This window comes from Phyllobates terribilis, unplaced genomic scaffold (genome assembly GCF_046119375.1).
Source record: "Phyllobates terribilis strain yellow unplaced genomic scaffold, ASM4611937v1 Scaffold_470__1_contigs__length_1423970, whole genome shotgun sequence".
In the NCBI taxonomy this organism is placed as follows: domain Eukaryota; kingdom Metazoa; phylum Chordata; class Amphibia; order Anura; family Dendrobatidae; genus Phyllobates; species Phyllobates terribilis.
The window spans coordinates 835,328-859,699 of record NW_027363230.1 but is presented as its reverse complement, the minus strand read 5'-3'; the positions used below and the strand labels follow the sequence as shown (position 1 = coordinate 859,699).

General features: G+C 42.7%; 1 protein-coding gene across 1 annotated transcript; it reads right to left on the bottom strand.

The window, feature by feature from the left end:
- Positions 1 to 591: 591 nt before the first annotated feature.
- LOC141229252 (uncharacterized) lies at positions 592 to 22,404 on the bottom strand. Its single transcript, XM_073667441.1, has 7 exons — positions 22,342 to 22,404; positions 9,835 to 9,984; positions 9,526 to 9,705; positions 9,319 to 9,442; positions 9,138 to 9,235; positions 8,863 to 8,953; positions 592 to 6,530 (listed from the first exon to the last, which is right to left on the bottom strand). The coding sequence occupies exons 2-7, from the start codon at positions 9,910 to 9,912 to the stop codon at positions 5,344 to 5,346; spliced, it is 1,758 nt and encodes a 585-aa protein (XP_073523542.1). The 5' UTR covers positions 9,913 to 9,984; positions 22,342 to 22,404; the 3' UTR covers positions 592 to 5,343.
- Positions 22,405 to 24,372: the final 1,968 nt, after the last annotated feature.

The window sequence follows — 24,372 nt, the reverse complement described above, 5'->3', positions numbered from 1 at the left end:
GCAGCTCAGTTTTAGCATTCAGTGAACGTGGTAAAAAAAACAACTGTAGAATTGCATTTTTTTTACAAATTCACCGCATTTGGAGTTTTTTTCCCATTTCCCAGTACACAATATGATAAAACCAGTGATGCTGTTCAAAAGTACAACTTGTCCCACAAAAAATAAGCCCTCACATGGCCATATTGACCAAAAAATAAAAAAGCTATACCTCTGGGAACAAGGGGAGCAAAAAATTAAAATACAAAAACGGAAAATCCCAAGGTCCTTAAGGGGTTAAAGAAATGTGGAACTTTAAAACACAACTCCCTCTTATGATGATATTGTTTCACTACTGGCCTAGACAGAAAACGAAAGAAGGAAGGTCTTCATTTAAGATCTCTCCATTATTCTATGTTTTGGTTCTATTGGCAAAGCGTATGTTACTAGGCTGCTGGTTGGAACCTTCAATCCCGACTTTACAGGATTTCATCTCACAATTAACAAATCTATTATATCTAGAAAGAATAGAAGCAGAAAAAAATAAGAAACTCACGAGCAAATACTTTGTTAAATGGAAAAACTTTTATTGGAAAACACTGTAATCAAGAAGAAATCACATATTGTAACGTCGTTCGTTAATTCTGTTTGGTGTCACACTGAGAGATTGAGAGGGTCCCTAGGAAAACTACAAGACCCAACAGATGATTCTGCAAATATTGTCTGATACATACGAAGCTACTGGGAAAAGTAATAGATATTACAACATAATGAGAAACCAACTTGCATAAGGCTGAGTTCACACGATGCGTATTTCATGCGTTTCCGCGGCGTTTTTGCAGTTGCGTAAACGCCGCGGAAACGCATGAAAAACGCATGGTAGAAGGGAAGCAATGTTCCCCAATGGAAATCCGCATGTGCTGTGCTCATGAAGCGGATTTTTCCGCAGCGTGAACGCTGCGGTCAAAAATCCGCAGCATGTCAATTAATTTTGCGGAAACGCGGCGATTTCGCCGCCATTGACTTGCATTAGAACGCGCCAATTCCGCAAGACAGCATCTGTACTTGCGCTATTGGCGCGTTCTAATATGCGGATGGTACCCGAGTGTGGAGGAGAGGAGACTCTCCTCCACACCCAGGTACCATTAAAAAAGCTGTAAAAAAAGAATAAAATAAAAAATAAATGTATTCTTACCTTCTGTCGGCCCGCGCTCCGCTCCCGCTTGGTTCCCGGCACTTGCAGTGAGTTGTAGGACCTGCGCTGACGTCAGAGTCATGTGACGGGTCACGTGACGCTGACGTCGGCAGGTCTTTCAATTCAAAGTTGCCGGCAGCCGGGAACTTTGTAAAGCAGGACAGCGCGGGCCATCGGAGGTAAGTATATACACTCTCTCGGGTCACACTATATAAATCCATGCTGTTTGCATGGATTTATATAGTGTGACCTAGTTGTCAAGCACTTTCCAGGTGATGCTAAAATCGCCTGGAAAGCGCTTGTCAATCTGCATGCGTTTTTTCTGCCAGGGAGATGCAGAAATGATGCAGAAATTTTCTGCTTCATTTCTGCATCGTGTGCACATACCCTAAAGGTGTGAAATGGTTAGACAAAGATTAACAATCAATAGCATGTAGATCAGGGAAAGGAAGGAGGAGGAGAATAAGAACAAATTAGCAAGGAAGGATTGGTCTATTTCACAAGGTATGGCTGAAAGCTCAAGAATCAACAGCTAGACCCATTTGGATTGATTTTTTCTTGTGTTTGTTTGGATTATTTCATGATCATCTTATCTCTAAGGCGGAAAACAAGCAGTTCTTTACAAAGCAAAAATATTTTGAACAGAGGGAAAGTGTGAGGCATCTTCTTTCTACCGTAGATAAATCACAGGAGGGTCCATCTTATGTCACGGAAAATCGAGACACCACATCAGGAAACAATGTGCTAAATGCCTTTCATACTTACTATTCTAGTATTTATGAATCAAGATTTAGAGGAAATGCGGTCGAACTTGGATTGTTTCTTGAGGATATAAAATTACCTAAGTTTAAAGAGGAAAGTAGCTCCTACCTAGAAAACCCACTGACAATGTCTGAACTTGAGGACGCATTACAGTCCCTTGGTAATGAAAAGGCACCCGGCTCTGATGGACTGTTATGTGAATTTTTAAAAAAATGTAAGGATCTCCTAATCCCTAAACTATGAGATACTTTTAATGAAGCATTAGAATTGGGTCACATGCCAAAATCTATGAATGATGCAATTGTAGTTATCCTTTTGAACCCAGGGAAAGACCTGCTGTCATATCGTCCCATTTTTCTTCTATTGGTAGACACTAAAATTATTGCAAAGGCCCTGGCAAATAGATTATTTCACATTATTACAGAGATTATTCATCAGGATCAATCAGGCTTTATGCAAAACTGGTCCACAGCAATGAATTTAGAAAGGCCTTTTTTGAATATTCAGAAATCAGATGTAATAATAGGACATAAAGCTATTCTTTCTTTCTTTCTTTCTCTATGCAGCTAAAGCATTCGATGGCGTAGAATGGAAATACCTGTAGAAGGTTCTGAAAAGGTTTGGGGTGGGTCCCAAATTCCTATCATACATACAGGTTTTGTACTCAGGACCTCAGACTAAAATAAGAACTAACGGTCTCTTATCTGCTTCAATCGTGATGGGGAGGGGCACACAGCAGGGATGCCCCCTGTCTCCACTCCTGCTCGCGATGGCCATTGAACCTTTGGCCTATATGTTGAGTGCTAGCCCGGATATTGTAGGCTTTAAATATGGTAACTTAGATGAATGAGTTCACTCTATGCTGACGATTTACTGATATATATACAGTTGAAACCAGAAGTTTACATACACTATATAAAAAGACACATATGCATACTTTTCTCAATATCTGACATTAGTGATGAGTGAGCATGCTTGTTTAACCCTTTAAACGAGCACGCTCGGGTATTCGCTGAATAGTTTTGGCGTGCTCGGCATTTCAGTTGAAGCAACCGCGTCTGCATGTGTCGCGGCTGTTACACAGCTGTGACATATGCAGGGATTGCCTGTTTGTTAGGCAATCCCTTCATATGTCACAGCTGTATAACAGCAGCGGATGATGGCGGAAGCTGGTAAGATTGTGTCAATATCCACCATGAAACGTGTACTGTATCAACATGGGCTGAAAGGCCACTCTGCCAGGAAGAAGCCATTACTCCAGAAGAAACAAAAAAGGCAGATTAATGTTTGCAAATGCACACAGGAACACAGACCTTAATTTTTGGGGACATGTCCTGTGGTCTGATGAAACTAAAATTGAAATTTTGGGGCATAATGACCATTGTTGCGTTTGGAAGAAAAAGGAAGAAGCTTGGATGCCTAAGAACACAATCCCAACTGTGAAACACAGGGGTGTCAGCATCATGTTGTGGGTCTGTTTTGCTGCAGGAGGGACTGGTGCACTTCACAAAATAGATGGCATCATGAGAAAAGAAGATTATGTGGCAATAATGAAGCAGCATCTGAAGACATCAGTCAGGAAGTTAAAGCTTGGGCGGAAATGGGTCTTCCAAATGGACAATGACCGAAAGCATACTGCCAAAATGATAACAAAGTGGCTGAAGGATAGCAAAGTCAATGTTTTGGAGTGGCCATCACAAAGCCCTGATCTCAATCCTATTGAAGATTTAGGAGCAAAGCTGAAAAGGCCGGTGCGAGCAAGGTGACCTATAAACCTGGGTCAGATACAGCAGTTTTGTCAGGAGGAATCGGCCCAAATTCCGACCAACTATTGTGAGAAGCTTGTGGAAGGATATCCCAAACGATTGACCCAAGTCATTCAGTTTAAGGGTAATGGTACCAAATACTAATGAAATGTATGTACACTTTTGATTTTGCAGTAAGTTATAAAAATTCCTTAAAACAGTCTCTCTCTCTCATTATTCTGGCGTTTGGCAAATATTATAAATGATGGTAATCCTAATTTACCTAAAACGGGAAAGGTTTATTCTGATTTCATGTCCGATATTGAGAAAAACCTGCAAATGTGTCTTTTTACATAGTGTATGGAAACTTCTGGTTTCTACTGTAGGTGATATCCAGAAGTCTACTGATCCTATTCTGAACATTATTGGAGAGTTTGGTGAATGGTCAGGCCTGTCCATTAATTGGGATAAGTCGGTTATTCTACCATTTGATGATATCCCTAATTCGAGCATATTAGAACATACACGAATACGAACGGTGGAGAAATTCTAATACCGAGTATAAGTATAACAAAAAGATCTCCGGATTACATTGCACTGATTCTATATCTTCTTCTGGAAAAGTATAAAAAGAAAATCGATGCGTGGTGGAGATTACCATTATCAGCTGTAGGAAGAGGGAACTTATTAAAAATTATATAGATGCCCCAACTCATACATTCTGGATAATGCCCCTATTTGGATCCATAATTCCCATTTTCAGAAAATTCATAGCAAGTTTCATTCTCTTATATGAAAAAGAAATCGGCTAGGATAAAATGTGAATATCTACAAAGTGACAAGGAATCTGGTGGATTGGCGATTCCTAATGCACTAATATATTATATTGCAGCGCAATTGTCACATTTGGGTGGGTGGCATAGCGCTGCAAACCCAAATAGTATTAAGGGGTTAATTACCTCAGGAACACGGTGGAATATTCCTATTCATATAGTGGAACTGAATGACCTCGCACACAAGAAATCAATATACCCTACACCTGCTCTACTCTACAAGGTCTGGGATAGGGGTAAAGATATAATGGAAATAGGAGACTGCAATGAATCTACACCTATATGGTTTAATAATAAATATGCTGAGTTCTGTAAATTAGAGGGATTTTGGAGTTGGGAGGATAAAGGAATATATACGATATAAAACATATTGTGTGAAGGAATACTTAAGTCCTTTGATCAATTAAAGGGGGGATTTGGGTTGACAAACAATTGTATAAATATCTACAGTTTCGGCATTCATTTAATGCACAATCAAGATGGACGCCCTTTTGGGTAGAAAATAATACTATTGTTAAGTTGGTATTAGAGAAGGGAAATACTAAGGGTCATATTTCTGATATTTACTGAGTCCTTCTTGATAATTATTTAACAAAATTTCCTTCTCCAGCTAGACAAAAATGGATGGAGATATAGGTCCAATTTCTGAGGATCAATGGAGAGCGGTATTAGAACTGCAAGTTATCAGGCGGTAATGGGCAAGCTGAAAGGATATATAGGAGAGATGCATGTATGTCATCCCTATGGTATGTTATTTTATTATTGTATGTACTGGTTTCTTGTTTTGTAAAAAAAAAAAAAATGAAAAAAATCTCAATAAAAATTTACTGGATTAAAAAAAAATAGAATAGGAAAAAGGCTTCTCCCCTGTGTGGGTTCTCTGGTGCCTAATCAAATTGGATTTCTGGTTAAAACATTTCCCACAATCTGAACATGAAAAAGGCTTCTCCCCTGTGTGGGTTCTCTGGTGCTTAACCAAATCCGATTTATGGGTAAAACATTTCCCACATTCTGAACATGAAAAGGGCTTCTCCCCTGTGTGGGTTCTCTGGTGCGTAACCAAAGCTGATTTAAGGTTAAAACATTTCCCACATTCTGAACATGAAAAGGGCTTCTCCCCTGTGTGGGTTCTCTGGTGCGTAACCAAAACTGATTTATGGTTAAAATATTTCCCACATTCTGAACAAAAAAAAGGCTTCTCCCCTGTGTGGGTTCTCTGGTGCTTAAGCAAACCTGATTTCTTGTTAAAACATTTCCCACATTCTGAACAGGAAAACGGCTTCTCCCCTATGTGGGTGCTCTTGTGTCTATCAAGAATCATTTTACGATTAAAACATTTCCCACATTCTGAACAGGAAAAGGGCTTCTCGCCTGTGTGGGTTCTCTGGTGGTTATCAAGATGCTCTTTCCGGTTAAAACATTTCCCACATTCTGAACAGGAAAAGGGCTTCTCCCCTGTGTGGGTTCTCTGGTGGTTATCAAGATGGTCTTTCCGGTTAAAATATTTCCCACATTCTAAACAGGAAAAGGGCTTCTCCCCTGTGTGAGTTCTCTTGTGTCTATGAAGAAACTTTTTACGGTTAAAACATTTCCCACATTCTGAACATGAAAAAGGCTTCTCCTCTGTGTGGGTTCTCTGGTGATCAACAAAAACTGATTTCTGGTTAAAATATTTTCTACATTTGGAACAAAAAAATCTATTGTCCGCTGTTTGTATTTTTTGAGGTTTAAGAATAGACTTTTCGAGGGTAAAACTATTTCCATTTTCTGAACATAAAAATGATTTCTTTGCTTTAGGAGCAGTTCGTTTTTTAATGCTTATTTTATTTTCATTTTCCTTAGTAGTTGGTAATGAATCAGAAGATAGGACCTGTTTCATAGGATCAGATGATTGATGTTTACTGTGAAGGGATGATGGTATATCTGGAGTAATGGCATTCACTTCAATTGTATCCTGTGGGATCTCAAGATCGTCAGATTTAAAAATCTCCTGTCCCTCTGATCTTCTGGTACAGTCATCTGCCAAGAAAAAAAAACAATTATTAATTTTGAATAAAATGTCCTTGAAATTTATGGTTTTGAACATTTCTACTTAAAATGTCTAAACAAACACATCCCTGGGCTACATGCTAATCCAGGAAAATCAAGAAATATATGCTCAAGTTTAAAAATCAATTTTATTAGACACAAATCTAAAAAATAGAGGAATATTTAAAATATTTTAAATATTCCTCTATTTTTTAGATTTGTGTCTAATAAAATAGATTTTTAAACTTGAGCATATATCTCTTCATTTTCCTGGACTAGCATGTAGCCCAGGGATGTGTTTGTTTAGATTGATTTAGAAGTGGTATGCAATCTTTATTTATTTTTCTATGGGATTCTTGTGTTAATTGTGCTTAAAATGTCTGTAGAAATGGCAAGTTATTGACAGAATGACAGTTCACAGTCTAATAGAAAACCTCATAGGATGAACCAGTAGAGCGTGGTGTCCAACTGTTCATTCTGCCTCCAAAATATGGAATAAGAAGCCATCAAACAATGTTATGTAGGCAAAAATGATACCAATAAAAACTTCTACTCATCCCACACAAAAACAAGTCCCCACTCAGGTCCATCATCTGTCAGTGGAAAAACAGAGGTTTCCACATTATTAGTGGCTCAAAGGCTCTTGAGAATCAACATGGCTTCCATAAACCAATCCAGCAATATCTTCTTTTCCGAAGTCAGATCTCCCCCTCACTTCTGAGCCTTGCAGTGCGCCCAAACCACATTTAGCATCTATGTATTTGGCATTACTATAATGAGAAGAACCCACTTAATTTAAGGTGTTTTTGTCTCCTGGAGCACAATCTGAGCACTATGTGTTGGGTAATAAAATGGCCAATATGCAATTTTTACTCTCCAACATCCAGGGCTAATTTTCGGAAAATGCCTGTGTAGTCAAAATAATCAATACTCCTATAGATTAATTCACTGAGAGTTGTAATTTCCAAAATGAAGTCACTTTATGGGGATTTCTACTGCTCTGGTTTTCTGACATTTTGTCATATTAGGGCTTCTGCAAATGGTTTGTCCCATCTCCTCTGGGATCTGATCCTGTGAATCGGCTTCTGTCACCAGGAGCCGCCTTATTCATTCTGCAGGCGGCGCTGGTGATGGGAGTAATTAGAGTATGGGGCTCGGTGGCTCTTGGCAATCTAAACTATCTTAAGGGACAATATTTTCTGGCAGATTAGTTTCAAGAAGAAATATTAGACATTTAAAGTGAACTTTTTATAATAGTGCAGAGATGAGGTGTCTTAAATTTAGAGCTTGGGCATTTGGAAGAGGCAATGGAGATCTTTTTGAAAGGCTACCAGGGAGTTACAGAGTCACATAAGTGAGGAAGGCCGATCCCACTACAATGAAGCTATCATACAGAATGAACTGGTAAAAAAAAAAAAAAAGAATATAAAAACATGTAACATCCCCAACAACAACAACGTATGTATGAAGGGAGAAATCCAACACTAAACCGGAGTTGCACTCATTTATGGTGGACCATTGGAGCTACTATGAATTCTGACCAGCAGAGTAGAGAAAGTATTAGCGCTCCCATTTCAGGAGAGATTGAGCAGTAATCTGAATTCCTTAGGATTGAAAACATAATGGAATTTATGACGTGGAGTGAATCCATGAAACCAGGGCTCGAGCCATGCCAGCACATCTCCTGCAGGCGGGAATAAATGTATATTACAGCTATCAGCCACGCACAGTTTAGAGATATATCATGGCACAGGTGTAATGTTTTTAGTGTAGCTTATCGCAATCCTGTTTGAAGTTAGTTTTGTTGAAAAGAAATTGAAAAGTCAAGATAAAGGGAAACTCTGCTGTTATTGTACAGTGTCTTGTAAGGACCATATGAGCACATTCAGCAGCACAGAAGGGCGAGAAGGTAGATTCATCCAATAAGATATCAGGGATCTAGGAAGCCAACAGCATCATTACCCTCCGCTTTCTCTTACAGGCCCATCATAATATTTTTCTTCAAGTGATTTTCTAACTTGTCAGCACATTCTACATACGCTGTCATTTGGCTTTGTAGTTTACAGATCTGGGCAGGTAACGGACAGTGTCTTCTAATCCTAGGGAGTAGGTGGATCCTCCAGGTTGTAAGTTCTATAGAAAAGGTCTTTCACAATTTCACAAAGTAATTTGAACATTTTCGGACAGAGGAGAATGTTGTGGTCGAGCGGCAAAATGGTGATCCACGATTGTGATACGGCCGGACTACACCACCGATAAAGCAGCCACAGCCGGTGACTGAGAAGAATCTGTGAGTTCACTGCATTTAGTGGTTACGACTCACCTGGGTAGTCATATGTAGGAATCTCCTCTTTACACTGCTCATCACCCATCACATATGTCTCTGTAGTATTAATATGGGTCTGATCTTCACTCTGGAACAAATATTATAGAAGTAAGATGGAGAAGTCACATCTATGATCAGCTCTAATCCCGTCATCTCCACCGTTCTCATTACACAAATATAAATATTTGTGGATAAAACAAGACTGAACACAAGACCTTTACAGCCGTCTACACATTGTAGGGGAGATCTCATGACACCTTCTCTCCATCTACCTGATGATCCTGAGGAACATTGGGATCTTCTTGTTTACAGGCCTGTGGAAGAAGAGGACGGGGATATCTCTCTGGTGTTGTCCTCTTACTGGATAGATCTGGAGGAAACACATACAGGGACTGAATTAATTATTTTCATACAGATAATTGTAAGCTGCGTGTATTTAGTCCTGTCTATTACCTGGTGATGTGAGGGGCTGGGGAATCTTCATCATGACGTCCCTGTACAGATCTTTGTGTCCTTCTAAATACTCCCACTCCTCCATGGAGAAATAGACGGCGACATCCTGACACCGTATAGGAACCTGACACATACATTGATACCGTCATCTCCACAATCCCTTCATAGCGTTACTGTATAATGTCCCCACATTCCCAGTAATGTCACCTCTCCAATCAGAAGCTCAATCATCTTGTAGGTGAGTTCTAGGATCTTCTGGTCATTGATGTCCTCATGTATCAGGGGGTGAGGTGGAGGCCCCGTGATTAGTCTCAGGGGTTTTCCCCATCCCTCAGACACAGGGTCCTGACAGCACTCACTAGAGGTCTTCTTCACTACTGTGTAATCCTGGTTATGGAAAGACACATTAATAAATCTCACAACAGACATTTCCAGAGTCCTCACCTCTCCAGTTCAGTTCATCTGTTATTCCCATAGATAAGAATGATTAAATGTGATGTCATCAGAATCTCTCACCTCTCCAGTAAGCCGGAAGAGGATCTCTAGGGTGAGGTGTAATATCCTCTCCGCCATCTTGTCCCTGTCCATATCCATCTTTGATGGATAAATCAGGAAAATTTTCTTATATAGAAGATCTCCACTGAGAGGATCCGGTGTTGTAGAGACCTGAATGAGGAGATGATGAGCCGATGGAACATCATAAAAATCCTGTTGGTATAATACAACTATTGGACATAATGAGGGGAAACATATAAGATTTATGATTTTACAGTATTTAGTTTTTTCTTTACATCTAGTAATAAAACCTTTATATTTTAGGCCACAGACAACAAGCAATTTCTTCCTCGGAGTCTGCAGCTGAATACGTTTCTCATAGACTTATCTTCCATACCACTAATTCTCGTCTCATTTTCCGACACTGGCATTAGCAGTACTGCAGGAGATATTAATTTCACGTGAAATGAGAAATAACTACATGATGAGGCAACATCTTCTACTACGGTTCTAAAAACATATTTAGTCACAAACCGTCACTAAACACATCAACACCGGCTGTCTGTATGAATGTTTCCCGTCTTCCCCGGACTGTAATCTTCTATCAAGTTACCGCTCATGTCTGATTAACACACAGAAGTTTGAGGCTTTTATAAAAGCTGTTTTGATTGCACAAACACCGCGGACAGCAATTATTTGATACCAAAGTCTACGTGTACAGTGTATTATGGGGTTTATTTCTGGCCTTAGGCTTTCCTATATTACAAGAAAAACCCCAGAAAAAAAGCAGATATTAAAATGTTTCAAAAGAAAATGGTCACCAACAATTCTTGTAAAAAGAAAAAACATGCAAAAAGCAGAAGACACATATTATTTTTTAACAAGTTAAACATTTGTTTTTGTTTTTATATGAACTCTTTTGGGCACCAGAACATAGATGTACACAGCAAGGATGAGACAGGTGCGGCTGCAACAAAATCTCTGGCAGCTTAACCACTTGCTCCTGCAAAAAGCTAACATGGCATCTAAGAAGGTGTGACAGAGTTTGGCCCAATGCCCCTTCTTCCCCAAGTGCTCAATGGTATAGTTCCTACAATACTTAAATGCCTAATAATGGTTTCTGGGCCTGCAATGTACAAAAGTCTATTAGGCCGGGCCAGAGGCAGCGTCCAATAAGTTACCTTTTAACGCCACCCTTAAATATTAGACTAAAGTTGCATGAAAGCACTGATTTGGGGGGTTTTGGTCGACTATATAATGTATTTGGGGGCCTCCCTACAGATGCAGTCAGTCATACAGACCACAGGAAAGCTGGAATATTTGTGTGTATGGGGGAGTCGGGAGAGATAGCCATCTGCCAAATGACCATTCAACCAATACTTATCTCATGTGTATGGGGTCGTTACTATTGCACTGACAGGCAGTGATAATACACGGCACTACAGTAGTACAGTGCATCACCTGAGCAATCAAAGGTTTGTATGTTGTATGATCGCACTAATGAAAGTTGTTTAAAAAAGTTTATAAAAAAGGTTTAAAAAAAAGTTTAAGTGAAAATATCACAGTTTTAGCAAAAATAAATATTTGTCACTATAGGGAAAACATGCATGTAATGGGAAAATGGAGAGGGAGGTCAGCTCACTGTTTATTCAATGCACTTTGTCTAAAGATCACTGGAGCCGCCCTGGTCAGGGACATTTCAAGTAGAGAAAGGAGGAGAGATGGATTCTCCAGCATTGTCTATATTGTTAAAACCTCTCATTTATTGTAAATTCATAAAAACTGTTGTGATGGCATACCACCAAGTGCCCACATACCAAACCAAGGCTTATTCATGGTTTGCAACATGTGAGTCTCTGATACTTTTATATCCTTCCCTTTCAAACACCTGGGTGTCCGTTGATTACTGAGTACTTCTCAGACAATTTGACCCTGTACTGTATGGAAGGAAAAGATAATTGTCACAGTTCCACCCCTCACTGTGTCTGGGATGCAGTTACTGACAGCTCAGCCGTCCAATCTTGTACAGGGGCATGCTGGAGCGGTCGGTACTTTGACAGCTCGGTGGTCCAATCTGGTACAGGGGCGTGCTGAAGCAGTCAGTGTGTTGATTGACAGCTTGGCTGTCCAATCTGAGACTGGGAGGCACTGGCTATCTCCAGGTGTTCATCATTCCAGGTGACTGCCAGGCTACATATCTAGCTGTTTCTCCCTGACCTCTGCCAGACGTACATTCAGCTAGTGTGAGGTTTGTTTCTCTGTGCCTAAGTGTTCTGTGTATTGATATTCTGTTGCCTGACCTTGGACCTTGTTCTGACCATCCGTCTGTTTAACCCCTTCTGCTCTGATCCGCTATCCTCCTGGTATTCTGACCAACGTAACGTTACCTGAATAAGCCTTTGCCTCTTCCTTCTGTTTATGACGTACCCTACTGGCTTTTAACTCCGGACTCCTCGGCTATTCCGTCTCACAGCTTGGCTGTGAAAAGTGACTCAGCGTCACAATAATACACAAATACAACTCATGCATGAGATATTCAATAAAATCAAATACAATTAATTGCACTGTAATATTAAATCCTGTCTGATGTTCATTCCCTGTGGGGCTCTAGTTTGTAATTTAAAAATCCAATGTGACTCTCTATTTAACATTTTTCTTTTCATATCTCTGCCTTTTAATGGTTTATAAGCCTTTTCTATTCCTAAAATCTGAAGGATATGATATCCCCTTTATACATAGTAACATAGTAACGTAGGTTGAATAAAGACCTAGGTCCATCAAGTTCAACCTTTCTCCCCCAATTGTACTCCCTACGCTAACACTAAACTAACTTACTGGAACCAGGCCTCACAAATGTATTACCATTTTTATTATTACTGCACTATTACAGTTACAAATGAACCAGTTTATAATTTTTTAATTAGTTTTATTTTTTGTATTACTCATATGGTATTACTAAAATCCCTGTATTTAAATCTGTTGATCCAGAAGAAGGCAAAAACCCCAGGACACATTCAGACAATTTGCATCCTTCTTGACCCCGAGAAAAAGCGATCAGTACAAGAACCCTGGATCAAATGTACTACTATAGGTGTAACATTTTGTATAATTTAACTGTAACCCACAATGTTACCTGTGTCAAGGAAATCATTCAGCCCTTTTTTGAAAGCTGATATAGTGTCTGCCATTACTACCTACTGTAGTAGGGCATTCCACAGCCCAACTGCTCTTACTGCAAAGAACCATTTCCTGCTTAGGTGCCGGAATCACCTTTCTTTCACCCGTAATGATTGCCCTCTGGTCCTTAGTATAGTCTTTGGAAGGAATAAGTCATGTGCTAGACCTTTGTATTGACCACACATATATCTATACATGTAGATGAGATCCCCTCTGAGGCGTCGTTTTTCTAAGCTAAACAAGCTCAACTTTTTCAACCGCTCATCATATGAGAGGTCTACCATTCTATATAATAATCTAGTTGCTGCCTTTGAACTGACTCTAACTTCTGAATATCCTTTTTAAAATGTGGAGCCCAAAACTGGATCCCATATTCCAGATGTGGCCTCACCAGTGATTTATAAAGGGGTAACAATACGTTGGGATTGTAGGATTTTATTTCTCTTTTTATACACCCTAAAATCTTGTTTGCTTTTGCGGCTGCTGCTTGACATTGAGTACTGCTGCTCAGCTTACTTGTAACCAGAATACCAAAATCCTTCTCCTGTTCTGTAGTCCTGAGTATACTCCCACTTAATGTATATGCAGCAATAGGATTACTCCATCTTATGTGCATTACTCTACATTTATCTACATTAAACTTAATCTGCCAAGTGTTTGCCCATTCAGTCATCTTATCCAGATCGTTCTGCAATATCGTAATGTCAAGATCAGATTTTAATATCCTACATAGTTTGGCATCGTCAGCAAAAACTGTCACTTTACTTACAATTCCATTCCCAAGGTCATTAATAAAGAGGTTAAAAAGAATTGGTCCTAGCACAGATCCCTGTAGCACCCCACTGCTGACTATGTCCTATTTAGAGAATGTACCATTTATGACGACTCTTTGTTTCCTATCATTTAGCCAATTCCTTACCCATCTACATATAGTTCCCCCAAGTCATTGCTTCTGTAGCTTCAGTATAAGGCTGCTATGTGGTACAGTATCAAATGCCTTTGCAAAGTCCAGGTAAATCACATCAGCCACATTAGCAACATCTAGATTTGCACTTATCCCCTCATAGAACCCCAACATGTTGGTTAGACACAACCTATTTTTCATGAATCCGTGCTGATTATCATTTATTATATTATTCTCTGCAATATATCTCTGCAGGTCATCTCTTATGATGCCCTCAAAAACTATGCACACTACTGATGTCAGACTTACCGGACGGTAGTTACCTGGATCCACCTTCTTACCTTTCTTAAATATCGGTACATTTGCTATCCTCCAATCCTGTGGCACTACCCCTGTTACAAGAGTGTCTAAGAATACGAGATGCAGCGGTTTGTCAATTACTGAGCTCAATTCCCTCAGTATCCGTGGATGAATACCATCTGGTCCAGGGGATTTGACAATGTTTAATTTGCTCAGACGCAGGCGTACTTCTTTTTGTGTTAAACTAGTTATATTAGGAAGTGAACTTTGATTTTTGCCCTCTTGAAAGAACCCTGAAACAGACTGTTTGTTGGTGAACACGTATGAAAAGTGTCTGCTTAATATCTCAGCCTTTTCTTTGTCCTCTATAATTATCTTGTTATTATTGTCTTTTAAGGGGCCAATACCATCTGATTTACTCTTTTTGGCATTGATGTATGCATAACATTTTTGGGAATTTAATGTCTCTGTCAATTTATTTCTCTGTAGATAATTTTGCTAGGTTGATTTCTTTTTTACATTTCTTATTTAGGTCTTTATACTACTGAAATGCTATTTCAGTATTCTCGGCCTTCAAGATTTTGAATGCCCTTTGTTTTTGTCCATAATGGTTTCTTTTTATTCCTGGTTCCTTTTTATTCCAGGGTATAAATTTTCTACAGGAATCTAGTAGTATTTCCTTAAACATGACCCATTTACATTTGGTATTCCCAGTTACCATGATATGGTCCCAGTCTACACAATTAAGCTCTTCCCTTAATTTGTTGAAATCAGCTTTCCTAAAGTTCCAGGTTTTAGCATTTTCGTTTTGAAATGTTTTATTAAATATTACATTGAAACTTATCATATTATGGTCGCTGTTTCCCAAATGCTCCCGGACCTCTAGATCTGAAATTGTATCTGGTCTATTTGACAGCACCAGATCCAGCAGATTACCTCCTCTGGTTGGTTCATCTACCAACTGAGAGAGGTAATTGTTCTGAACTGTGGATAAGAATTTGCAGCTTTTAGAACAAAAGATTCTATGTCCAAATGAAAATCTGGATAGTTAAAATCCCCCATAATAAGGACCCTATTATTATTTGCTGCATTTTTAATTTGTTCCAACATTTCGTCCTCTAGAAGTTCAGCTATATTAGGAGGCTTGTAACAAACTCCTCTTAGCAGCTTTCCATTATTGCCATCCCCGTGTACATTCACCCAAATTGACTCTACATTGTCGCAGCTCCCACCAATGTTGTCATTGAGCACAGATTTTAAGTTGGATCTTACGAAAATACACATCCCTCCACCTTTTTTCTCTTTCCTGTCCTTTCTAAATGTAGTGTATCCCTCTATATTTGTCACCCAGTCATGGCTTTCATCCAGCCAGGTTTCTGTAATACCCACCACATCGTATTCTCTGACCGACATAAGAGTCTCCAGTTCAGCCATTTTGTTTGCAAGACTTCTTGCATTTGCTAGCAGACATTTAATACAATTAGCAAATTTCCTACTCCTACTCAACTCCTTACTTTCCTTGCTTATCCCAGCCCCCCCTACTCTCCCACTCTGTCTAGTCTATCTAACCCCTTATAAGCATGACTACCCTCCCCCCAGATCTTCGTTTAAAAGCTCCCCCATCCGTCTGACCATTTTTTTCCCCCAGCAAAGCTGCACCTTCCCCTATTGAGATGCAACCCATCCCTACCGTAGAGCCTGTAGCCAATAGCGAAATCGGCACAGTTCTCCATGAGCCCAAACCCTTCTTTCCTGCACTAATTTCTAAGCCACTGATTTATCTCCCTAAGCTCCCGACGTCTTTCTAGTGACGCAGGTGGAGAAAGACGCAGGTGGCACCGGCAGTATTTGTGAAAACACCACCTTTGAGGTCCTGGTCTTCAGCTTCCCTGTACTCATTTTTAAGGACCTTCCACCTCCCTCTAACTTTGTCATTAGTACCAATGTGTACCATGAACGGTGGGTTTTCCCCAGCTCCACCCAGCAATCTGTCTATCCGATCCGCAATATGTTGAACCCGAGCACCCGCGTTATGTTTTTGTGAAAAGTGTCTTGAAACCACAGACACGTTTAATGTTGTGGGATTGATGGTGTCGGATAATTGTCTGCTAATATAGTTTTTTGCGGACCTGACGTGCATCCCACATATTGTAGTTAACTCTCTATACACTCTATTAAATAGATGACCCCTATAGTGTTACAATTGATGAAATTGTGTATTGCAAATTGCTGTTCCATTAGGTTTTCTTCAAATGTGTCGGTTTTATAAACATAGTTGCATGCTTTACAGGATGAATGTCCACATTTAAAAAAAAAAACTTATAGGATAACCAAGTCACATTGCGTTTGATATTTGTTTCTTGAAAATAACTAGTTGAAAGTATTCCGCCTAGTGTAGAAGCCTTATTGGATACAAAACTCAAAATATGCAAAAGAATTTACAAAGTCTGGAGGATGGATCTCAGACATCAAAAAAACTAAGTTTGAAAGAGATATCAAAGACTACGAGTCAAATTCAATTTACACATGGAAATGAAACAAAACCAAGAGCTACTGTTTTGAAATACAAGTCACAAAACAAATTCAAAGGAAATAGAGGAGAGCGGAGGTCAGCTTCACAAATCCTAATGTGTCCATGGGTTCCTCTAATTAAAATTCTCTGAGGACTTATCTGATGCATCAGTGGGATCAACTAAAGACAGATGGAACAAAAATAAATTCTCAAGTACTCCCCACAATTCAGCACAAAACAACGGAGAGGGGCGAGCAGAAAGCACAAAGGTGCCCGGACATGTGCGTTCCATGCCGGAGTGCATCACAGTCATCGGAAGCATGCGTTCCACACCAGAGCGCATAATTGTTTTAGATTGCATTCCACCAACATAGGATTTTTCTATCTCTGAGATCAGCGTCATGGGAGACTAAAAACAAGTATTGCACATTCTCCCATCATGCAATAAGCATGTAGGTCTACTTTATCACTACAAAAAATATGGGATGATGGCCCACAGTATATTCCTAAATGGTCAAATTTCCCCTCTATTGCACAATTAGAGATACACAAGGATCACCACACTTGTTAATTATGAAATAGTATAAGTGGAATATAATTCAGATATAGAAGCTCAGATATCTCGATGAAGTACAACAATATGTAAACCCCATTCACAGGGAACCAAGTAGCAATGGGTAGAGTATACAATCCAAAAATATAATCCAGAATGGGTCTGTATTCACACTAAACAGGCATAGGAAATTTGCTCATTGAGTCCCTTAGACTGGATTCACTGGCCCCTAACAATCCACTCACTTTCTTTTTTGAGGATACATCTATTGTGATCTCCTCCTCTCACATTGGGTTTAACAACCACAATGATACAAAAGGAGATGTCTCCGGTTTCACCGCAATGTACACTGTTCATGTCTCTCGCTAATGGGGTTTCCCAACCATGGCATATATCACCCAAATGCCCCCCACCCTCCTCCTAGACTCCCTCTTGATCTTGCCTACATAATCTAGGGGGCAGGTGCATGTGACCATATATACTAGTCCTGAGGTTTTACAATTCGAATAATCCCACTGGAAAAAAGATTTCAACCATGGAGGAGCTCAAGAAACATTTACATGGTCTCATCCAATTACATGTACAATGTCTTTCAAATCTAAAGAAACAGCAGATTCCTCTATCTAGCCAAGTCCCCTTGGGTGCAGGTTTTTTTATAGAAATTATGCACTAAATGGTCCCTAATGGACCGACCCTTTCTGAAAGTTATTGTAGGAATAGATCCCACAGCACCCTCAGGTCCGGGATAGTCACAAGTATATCCCAGTGTTTTCTGAGGATATGAAAGATACAGTCACTCTGTCATAAGTTTTTCTTACTCGTGTAGTCCAATATTTTTCTTAGTCTCATGGATTGGTATGGAGGAGCGTTTGGCTCTCCCATTTTTCTGCAAACGATGTGAAATCCAAAATGTTCCATGAGTACCCTTTTTCCCTGAATCTGATGTTCAGGTCTATTGCCTGTATATTAAAATCTGTGACATTAGAGCAGTACCCTCTCAACCATAAAAATTGGCCCTTGGGTATTCCTCTTTTTATGGAGATGGGTTGGTGGTTATCCCACTTCAATAGTTTATTAGTGCTTGAAGGTTTATGGTAGATGTGTGTTCTTAGGGTCCCATCCCAATCTTTCTTGATTAGTACATCCAAGAACGGCAACTGGTAATAATTAAACTCTGATATAAATCTCAGGCCCACTCTATGGATATTGAGTTCCCTGACAAATTCAAAACATTGTTCACTCGTCCCTGACCAGATGATAAAAATGTAGTCAATATATTTGTATCATACCCCAATATATGGATGTCATCACTTATGATCATCCCTGAATATTGTGGATTCCTCCCACCAGCCCAGGAATAGGTTAGCAGTACCCCTGAGCTGGTGGAAGTACTTCCTGTCAAAAAGCAATACGTAATGAGTAAGAGTGAATTTTAGAAGATTCTCCATGAAGTCATTATGTCTGCTACACTCCATTGATCTCGATTTCAATAAATGTCTTACTCCTCTGATACCATCCTCATGCGGTATATTAGTGTACAAAGCCTCGATATCTAGAAAGGCCTGCTCCCCTACATGCATGTATATGTGGCGCCCCTGCGAGTTCAGTCGCCACAGAGGTACTGCATCTCACCCAGAGGTGTGGTATCTCACTCTCAGGTAAGGATAGAGTGCTGCCCAGGACCCAAACACTTGCATCCAACACTACACTACTCCAGACCAGCAGGAGGGGCAAGATGCCTCGTGCTTCCTGCTGAGCCCTGTACCTGGCTGGAGTGGGGGGGACCAAAATAGGGGGAACCATGTAGTGGGTGTGGGTGGAGGAAGAAGTTCAGATGAGCACTTGTTAGGACAGTATATAGAGTGAAGCCATCTTGAAAGGACAGGTCAGTCAGTCAGAGCAGTCTGAGAGGAAGAGTTGGGAGCAGGAGCTCTGCAAGTGCTCGGCTCAGGAGGAGGGCCTAGAGAGAGGCCCAGGACAGACTGAGGAGGAGAGGAGCAGGAGGAAGGCTCCAGGAACGAGGAAGGGATCCCAGGGGTACGGGCAGTGCTGGAGGCCACCCGTACGCCCGAATCTGCCAGGCGGTGGAGGGATCGAGCCGCAGAGGGGACCGGCCCCTAACTAGTGACAATTACAAAGTTCAACTAGAAACCGGAGGCTTCTGTACTTTCAGGGTGCAGTTGCCACATCCGCACTCAAGTCGCCAAAAAGGTAACCACATAGGATCCAGGGAACTCCAGGTTGCCCAGAAAGATCCGAGGATACCGGCTTGGGACATTGTTTGGCGAGGCTCAGGGCAAGGAGGGTGAGCGCCAGTGTGGCACCCCTGAGGGTTCAGTCACCACAGGTGTACTGCACCTCATGGAAAGAGGTGTGGTACTTCCTCTCTGAGGTAAGGATGGAGCACCACACCGGACCCCACCAGACATCCACACTACACACTCCCATTCTGAAGGGGGTTTAGAGCACAATGTGCTGCCCCGGTCCTGAATGGAGGAGTATGGGGGGAACCAAAAGTAGGGGGAATCTTAGTGAGTGAGGATGGAGGAAGCACTTTACGGTTACACCAATGGATCCATATAAATATGGAGTCCATCTTTAATACAGGGTCTTTGGTCGCAGTTCCCTGGAGGAGCCAGACAGTACAAGCTGCAGATGCCTCAGGAGGCTGCGATGCCCGGTCTCAGGCCTTGAGATAGGGGACTTGGGCAGAATTCAGTCACAGCAAGCTCTGTCCAAGTAAGAGGGCCTAGGAGGGGAGCAGAGGAGAAGAGCTCCACAGGCGAAAGGATCTCAACGGGTGCTGACGGAGCGGAGTCGCCACCGGCTACCCTTGTTCTGACTGGGTCAGAGAGACTCCCGCCGCAAAAGGGGGTACCGGTCCCCGATTATCTGACTTTGTACTCCATGTCTCTGTCAGAAAAGTCCGGAGGCTGAAGTGGATCCCAGGGGGAATACGGACGGAGCGGAGTCACCACCTGTATTCCTTTAATCTGCGTCTATCCAGAGGGACCCCAGCCTTGAGCCATGTTTACACTCCAGTCACCAATAAAGGACTTAGGCGGTCCGGGTGCTAGAAGTCACCTTCAACGGACATTGCAGTACCTGTACGGGACTTTAATGGGGCACGAGGCGGTTCTAGTACGGTAGGAGAGAGGAACATTCCGGTGCAGGGGTTTTGTCTGGTGCAGCCGAGCTACCCGGAGTGTGCTGAACCCCATCCTGGTGGCCGCAGTATGCCGTGAGGAACAAAGAGAAGCTTTATGGCTGAAAACAAGTCTACCGTGAGTAAAAACCTGGATGACTTCATACACCGCCTCTTCTCTCTCATTTCTGCGCGGCACCGCGACCACCATTCCTCTGCACTGCACTTCTTCTACCCTGCCCTGAGGCCTAGCTCCACCTGCGGGGAGCTATAACATCCTGGCAGCCAAAACACCGGCCTTAGAGGACTGCTGCAGCGCTGGTGGTCCTCACCAGAAACCACAGGTGGCGTAGTCGACAAATAACCACTCTTCCACTAAAGCCCATATTTTTAATGTGTGCGCCCTGGGCACGGACAGGGCCAAGGCCGCGACTGCATCCACCCCTACAAACACTGGCCCGCCGTCCGAGTACACCTTTTCCCAGGGAGGGCTGACGCTACCGAGTAGTGGGTCACACACCAGCGCAGGAAGACGGCTGAGAAGGACATATAGAACGGGGTCCTGTCAGGCACTCTTGAAATACCTGAGGGATTGCTGAACCCCTGTCCGGTGAAAGCAGCACGACGTGGGTGGTTGTAATCCGGAAAGTGTAACCTGAGGAACTTAACAACTGTGAGTAAACCCTGAAGACTGCAGCCCGCTGTCTCTGAGAAATAATTGCTGCGCCATCACCCCCTGCACTACACCGCACCACAATTGCAACATCTATAACATCTCAGCACAGAGCTAAGGTCTACCTGTGGAGAGCTAAACCAACTCTGCTGCATTAACAACAGCTCCAGAGGACCTGCTCCGCAGTGGCGGCTCCCTTTAGCCGCATACCACAGGTGGCGTCATGAACATTTATATAAAAACTATAAATCCCCTGTAAATTGTCACCTTTTTATTGACCGCCCTGGGTCATGGACCGGGTCACCACCACTGTGACATCTCCCCTAGCAACGACCGGCCGGGCACCGAGTACCCCACGACCCAGGGGGCGCGTCATATACATGCTCGAGGGTATACATATAGGGGAGCAGGCAAAGGTAAAACCAATTCTAGAGGGATTATTCCAACTGTAAAACCTCAGGACTTATTCTAACTGTATGACCTCAGGCGGTACTGTGGGTACATTACACTGTGTGGGGGCATCGCACATCCTGCATAAGGGGCATTACACTGTGTGGGGGCACCATACATCCTGCATAAGGGGCATATTGGGGGAATTACACTGTGTGGAGCATCATACATCCTGCATAAGGGGCATAATGGGGGCATTATACTGTGTGGGGGCATCATACATCCTGCATAAGGGGCATAATGGGGGCATTACACTGTGTGGGGGCATCATACATCCTGCATAAGGGGCAAAATGGGGGCATTACACTGTGGGGGGCATCATACATACTGTATAAGGGGCATAATGGGGGCATTACACTGTGTGGGGGCATCATACATCCTGTATAAGGGGCATAATGGGGGCATTACACTGTGGGGGGCATCATACCTCCTGCATAAGGGGCATAATGGGGGCATTACACTGTGGGGGCATCATACATACTACATAAGGGGCATAATGGGGGCATTACACTGTGGGGGCATCATACATACTGCATAAGGGGCATAATGGGGGCATTACACTGTGGGGCATCATACATCCTGCATAAGGGGCATAATGGGGGCATTACACTGTGGGGGCAGTAAAGGGGTCCTGTACTATGAGAACAATACGTTTCCTCCCTTCCTGTCTCCATAGTTGGGTCGTATGTATCTATTACAGGAAACAGAACAGAAACCTTATGATTCTTATAAAGGGGCAACACAAGACCCCAAAAGAGTCTCCGTGCTGAAGGGGTTAATGCCCCCTGCGCCCAGTAATGGGGTCTCCACATACCTCCACCTGCAGAGCCACCACCACATATATGGCTGCTCTGTGCGCACAGGAGCCGTGATGAGGTCACAGGAGGGGAGGAGTCAGGAGTCACATGATCAGGGGCCTCAGTGGATGCAGGACTCTGCTGTGCTGGTTGTCATGGTGCTGGATGAGCTGAAGTTTATGTGTGGGGTCAGGAGGGGTTTACAGTGTGGATGTAGCAGAGCCGCGTGTGTACGAGGTGTACGGAGCGGAGCCGCGTGTGTACGAGGTGTACGGAGCAGAGCCGCGCGTGTACGAGGTGTACGGAGCAGAGCCGCGTGTGTACGAGGTGTACGGAGCAGAGCCGCGTGTGTACGAGGTGTACGGAGCAGAGCCGCGTGTGTACGAGGTGTACGGAGCGGAGCCGCGCGTGTACGAGGCGTACGGAGCGGAGCCGCGCGTGTACGAGGCGTACGGAGCGGAGCCGCGCGTGTACGAGGCGTACGGAGCGGAGCCGTGTGTGTACGAGGTGTACGGAGCGGAGCCGCGCGTGTACGAGGTGTACGGAGCGGAGCCGCGCGTGTACGAGGTGTACGGAGCGGAGCCGCGCGTGTACGAGGTGTACGGAGCGGAGCCGCGCGTGTACGAGGCGTACGGAGCGGAGCCGCGCGTGTACGAGGCGTACGGAGCGGAGCCGCGCGTGTACGAGGCGTACGGAGCGGAGCCGCGCGTGTACGAGGCGTACGGAGCGGAGCCGCGCGTGTACGAGGCGTACGGAGCGGAGCCGCGCGTGTACGAGGCGTACGGAGCGGAGCCGCGCGTGTACGAGGCGTACGGAGCGGAGCCGCGCGTGTACGAGGCGTACGGAGCGGAGCCGGGTGTGTACGAGGCGTGTGGAGCGGAGCTGGGTGTGTATGAAGTGTACGGAGCGGAGCCGTGTGTGTACGAAGCGTGCGGAGCGGAGCCGGGCGTGTACGAGGTGTGCGGAGCGGAGCTGGGTGTGTACAAGGCATACGGAGCGTATGCTGCCCCTCTCCAGGAGCGATCACAGCAGCACGGCATGAGACATTCTTGTACTACACGGACTGTCCTGACAGAACACAGCTCGTCAGGACATAGCCCCGACCTCCAGCGACAGCCGGACAGTCCCATTGGATCGGGGACGGTTGGGAGGTTTCTGTATATAAGTTGTGTGATAACTGTAGAATTATTAATGTCTTAGCATAAAAGGATGTACCGGAGTGTTTGTGCCGGGGTCCACATGCATGGAGGGGTTGAGGCGGTGCTGGCTGTATTATGCAGACGGCATCTGCCTGTAACAGTAGTAACCAGAAACTACTAGAAACTCTGCACCAAAATGAAGCAAATCCTTATTCTGGGAGCTTCGCCTTGTACGTAACACCCCCGGATCCGGTACAAGCCGGGCAGATGTTCTTATTCATGTCATTTTCTGCTTAAGGTTCTGCGGTTTTCTGGCCAACTATAAAAAAGAAAAAGCGTAAAACAATATTTGTTGCTGCTGCATTGACATAAGTGCAATCTTTCATTACATATAAATCTATTACACGTCGGGTCAATGCTGTAAAGGACAGTAAAGTGCCATGGTTGTGGTTGTGGTTGTGGTTTTTGGGTCACTCTACTTCCCTCCCAAAAATGCAATCAGAAACTTGTAACTACTGATCTCTCCACAATAAAAAGCCGACAACTCCATCAATGGGATCATTTTATAAAATTAGGTCTTCGCAAGATGAAAATGGTCTCACAAACCACTTTTTTTTTTAAATGTTCTTAAAAAAAAAAAACCAAACAAACAAAAATAATAACCTTACTTTGATTTTTTCCCCATTTTTCAATACTTTATGTGGTAAATTGAATGTTGTCATTCCAAAAAACAACTAGTCCCACAAAACACAAGCCCTCCGTCTATGTGAATGAAAAAACAAAGTTATATTTTTTTGGGATAAAGGGGAGGAAAAAAACAAAAAATTGCTCTTGTCAGAATAATGTAATTGCTATATATTTTTAAAAAATTGAATAATTTTACCCCAAAATTGTGATCTGTTATAATAT

Coding starts and splice junctions, on each gene's coding strand:
- LOC141229252 (XM_073667441.1), bottom strand. CDS start 9,912: ATGGATATGGACAGGGACAAGATGGCGGAGAGGATATTACACCTCACC. Junction 9,236..9,318: donor CCAGCCCCTCACATCACCAG/GTAATAGACAGG, acceptor TGTTTCCTCCAG/ATCTATCCAGTAAGAGGACA. Junction 6,531..8,862: donor TCCTACATATGACTACCCAG/GTGAGTCGTAAC, acceptor TTTTCTTGGCAG/ATGACTGTACCAGAAGATCA.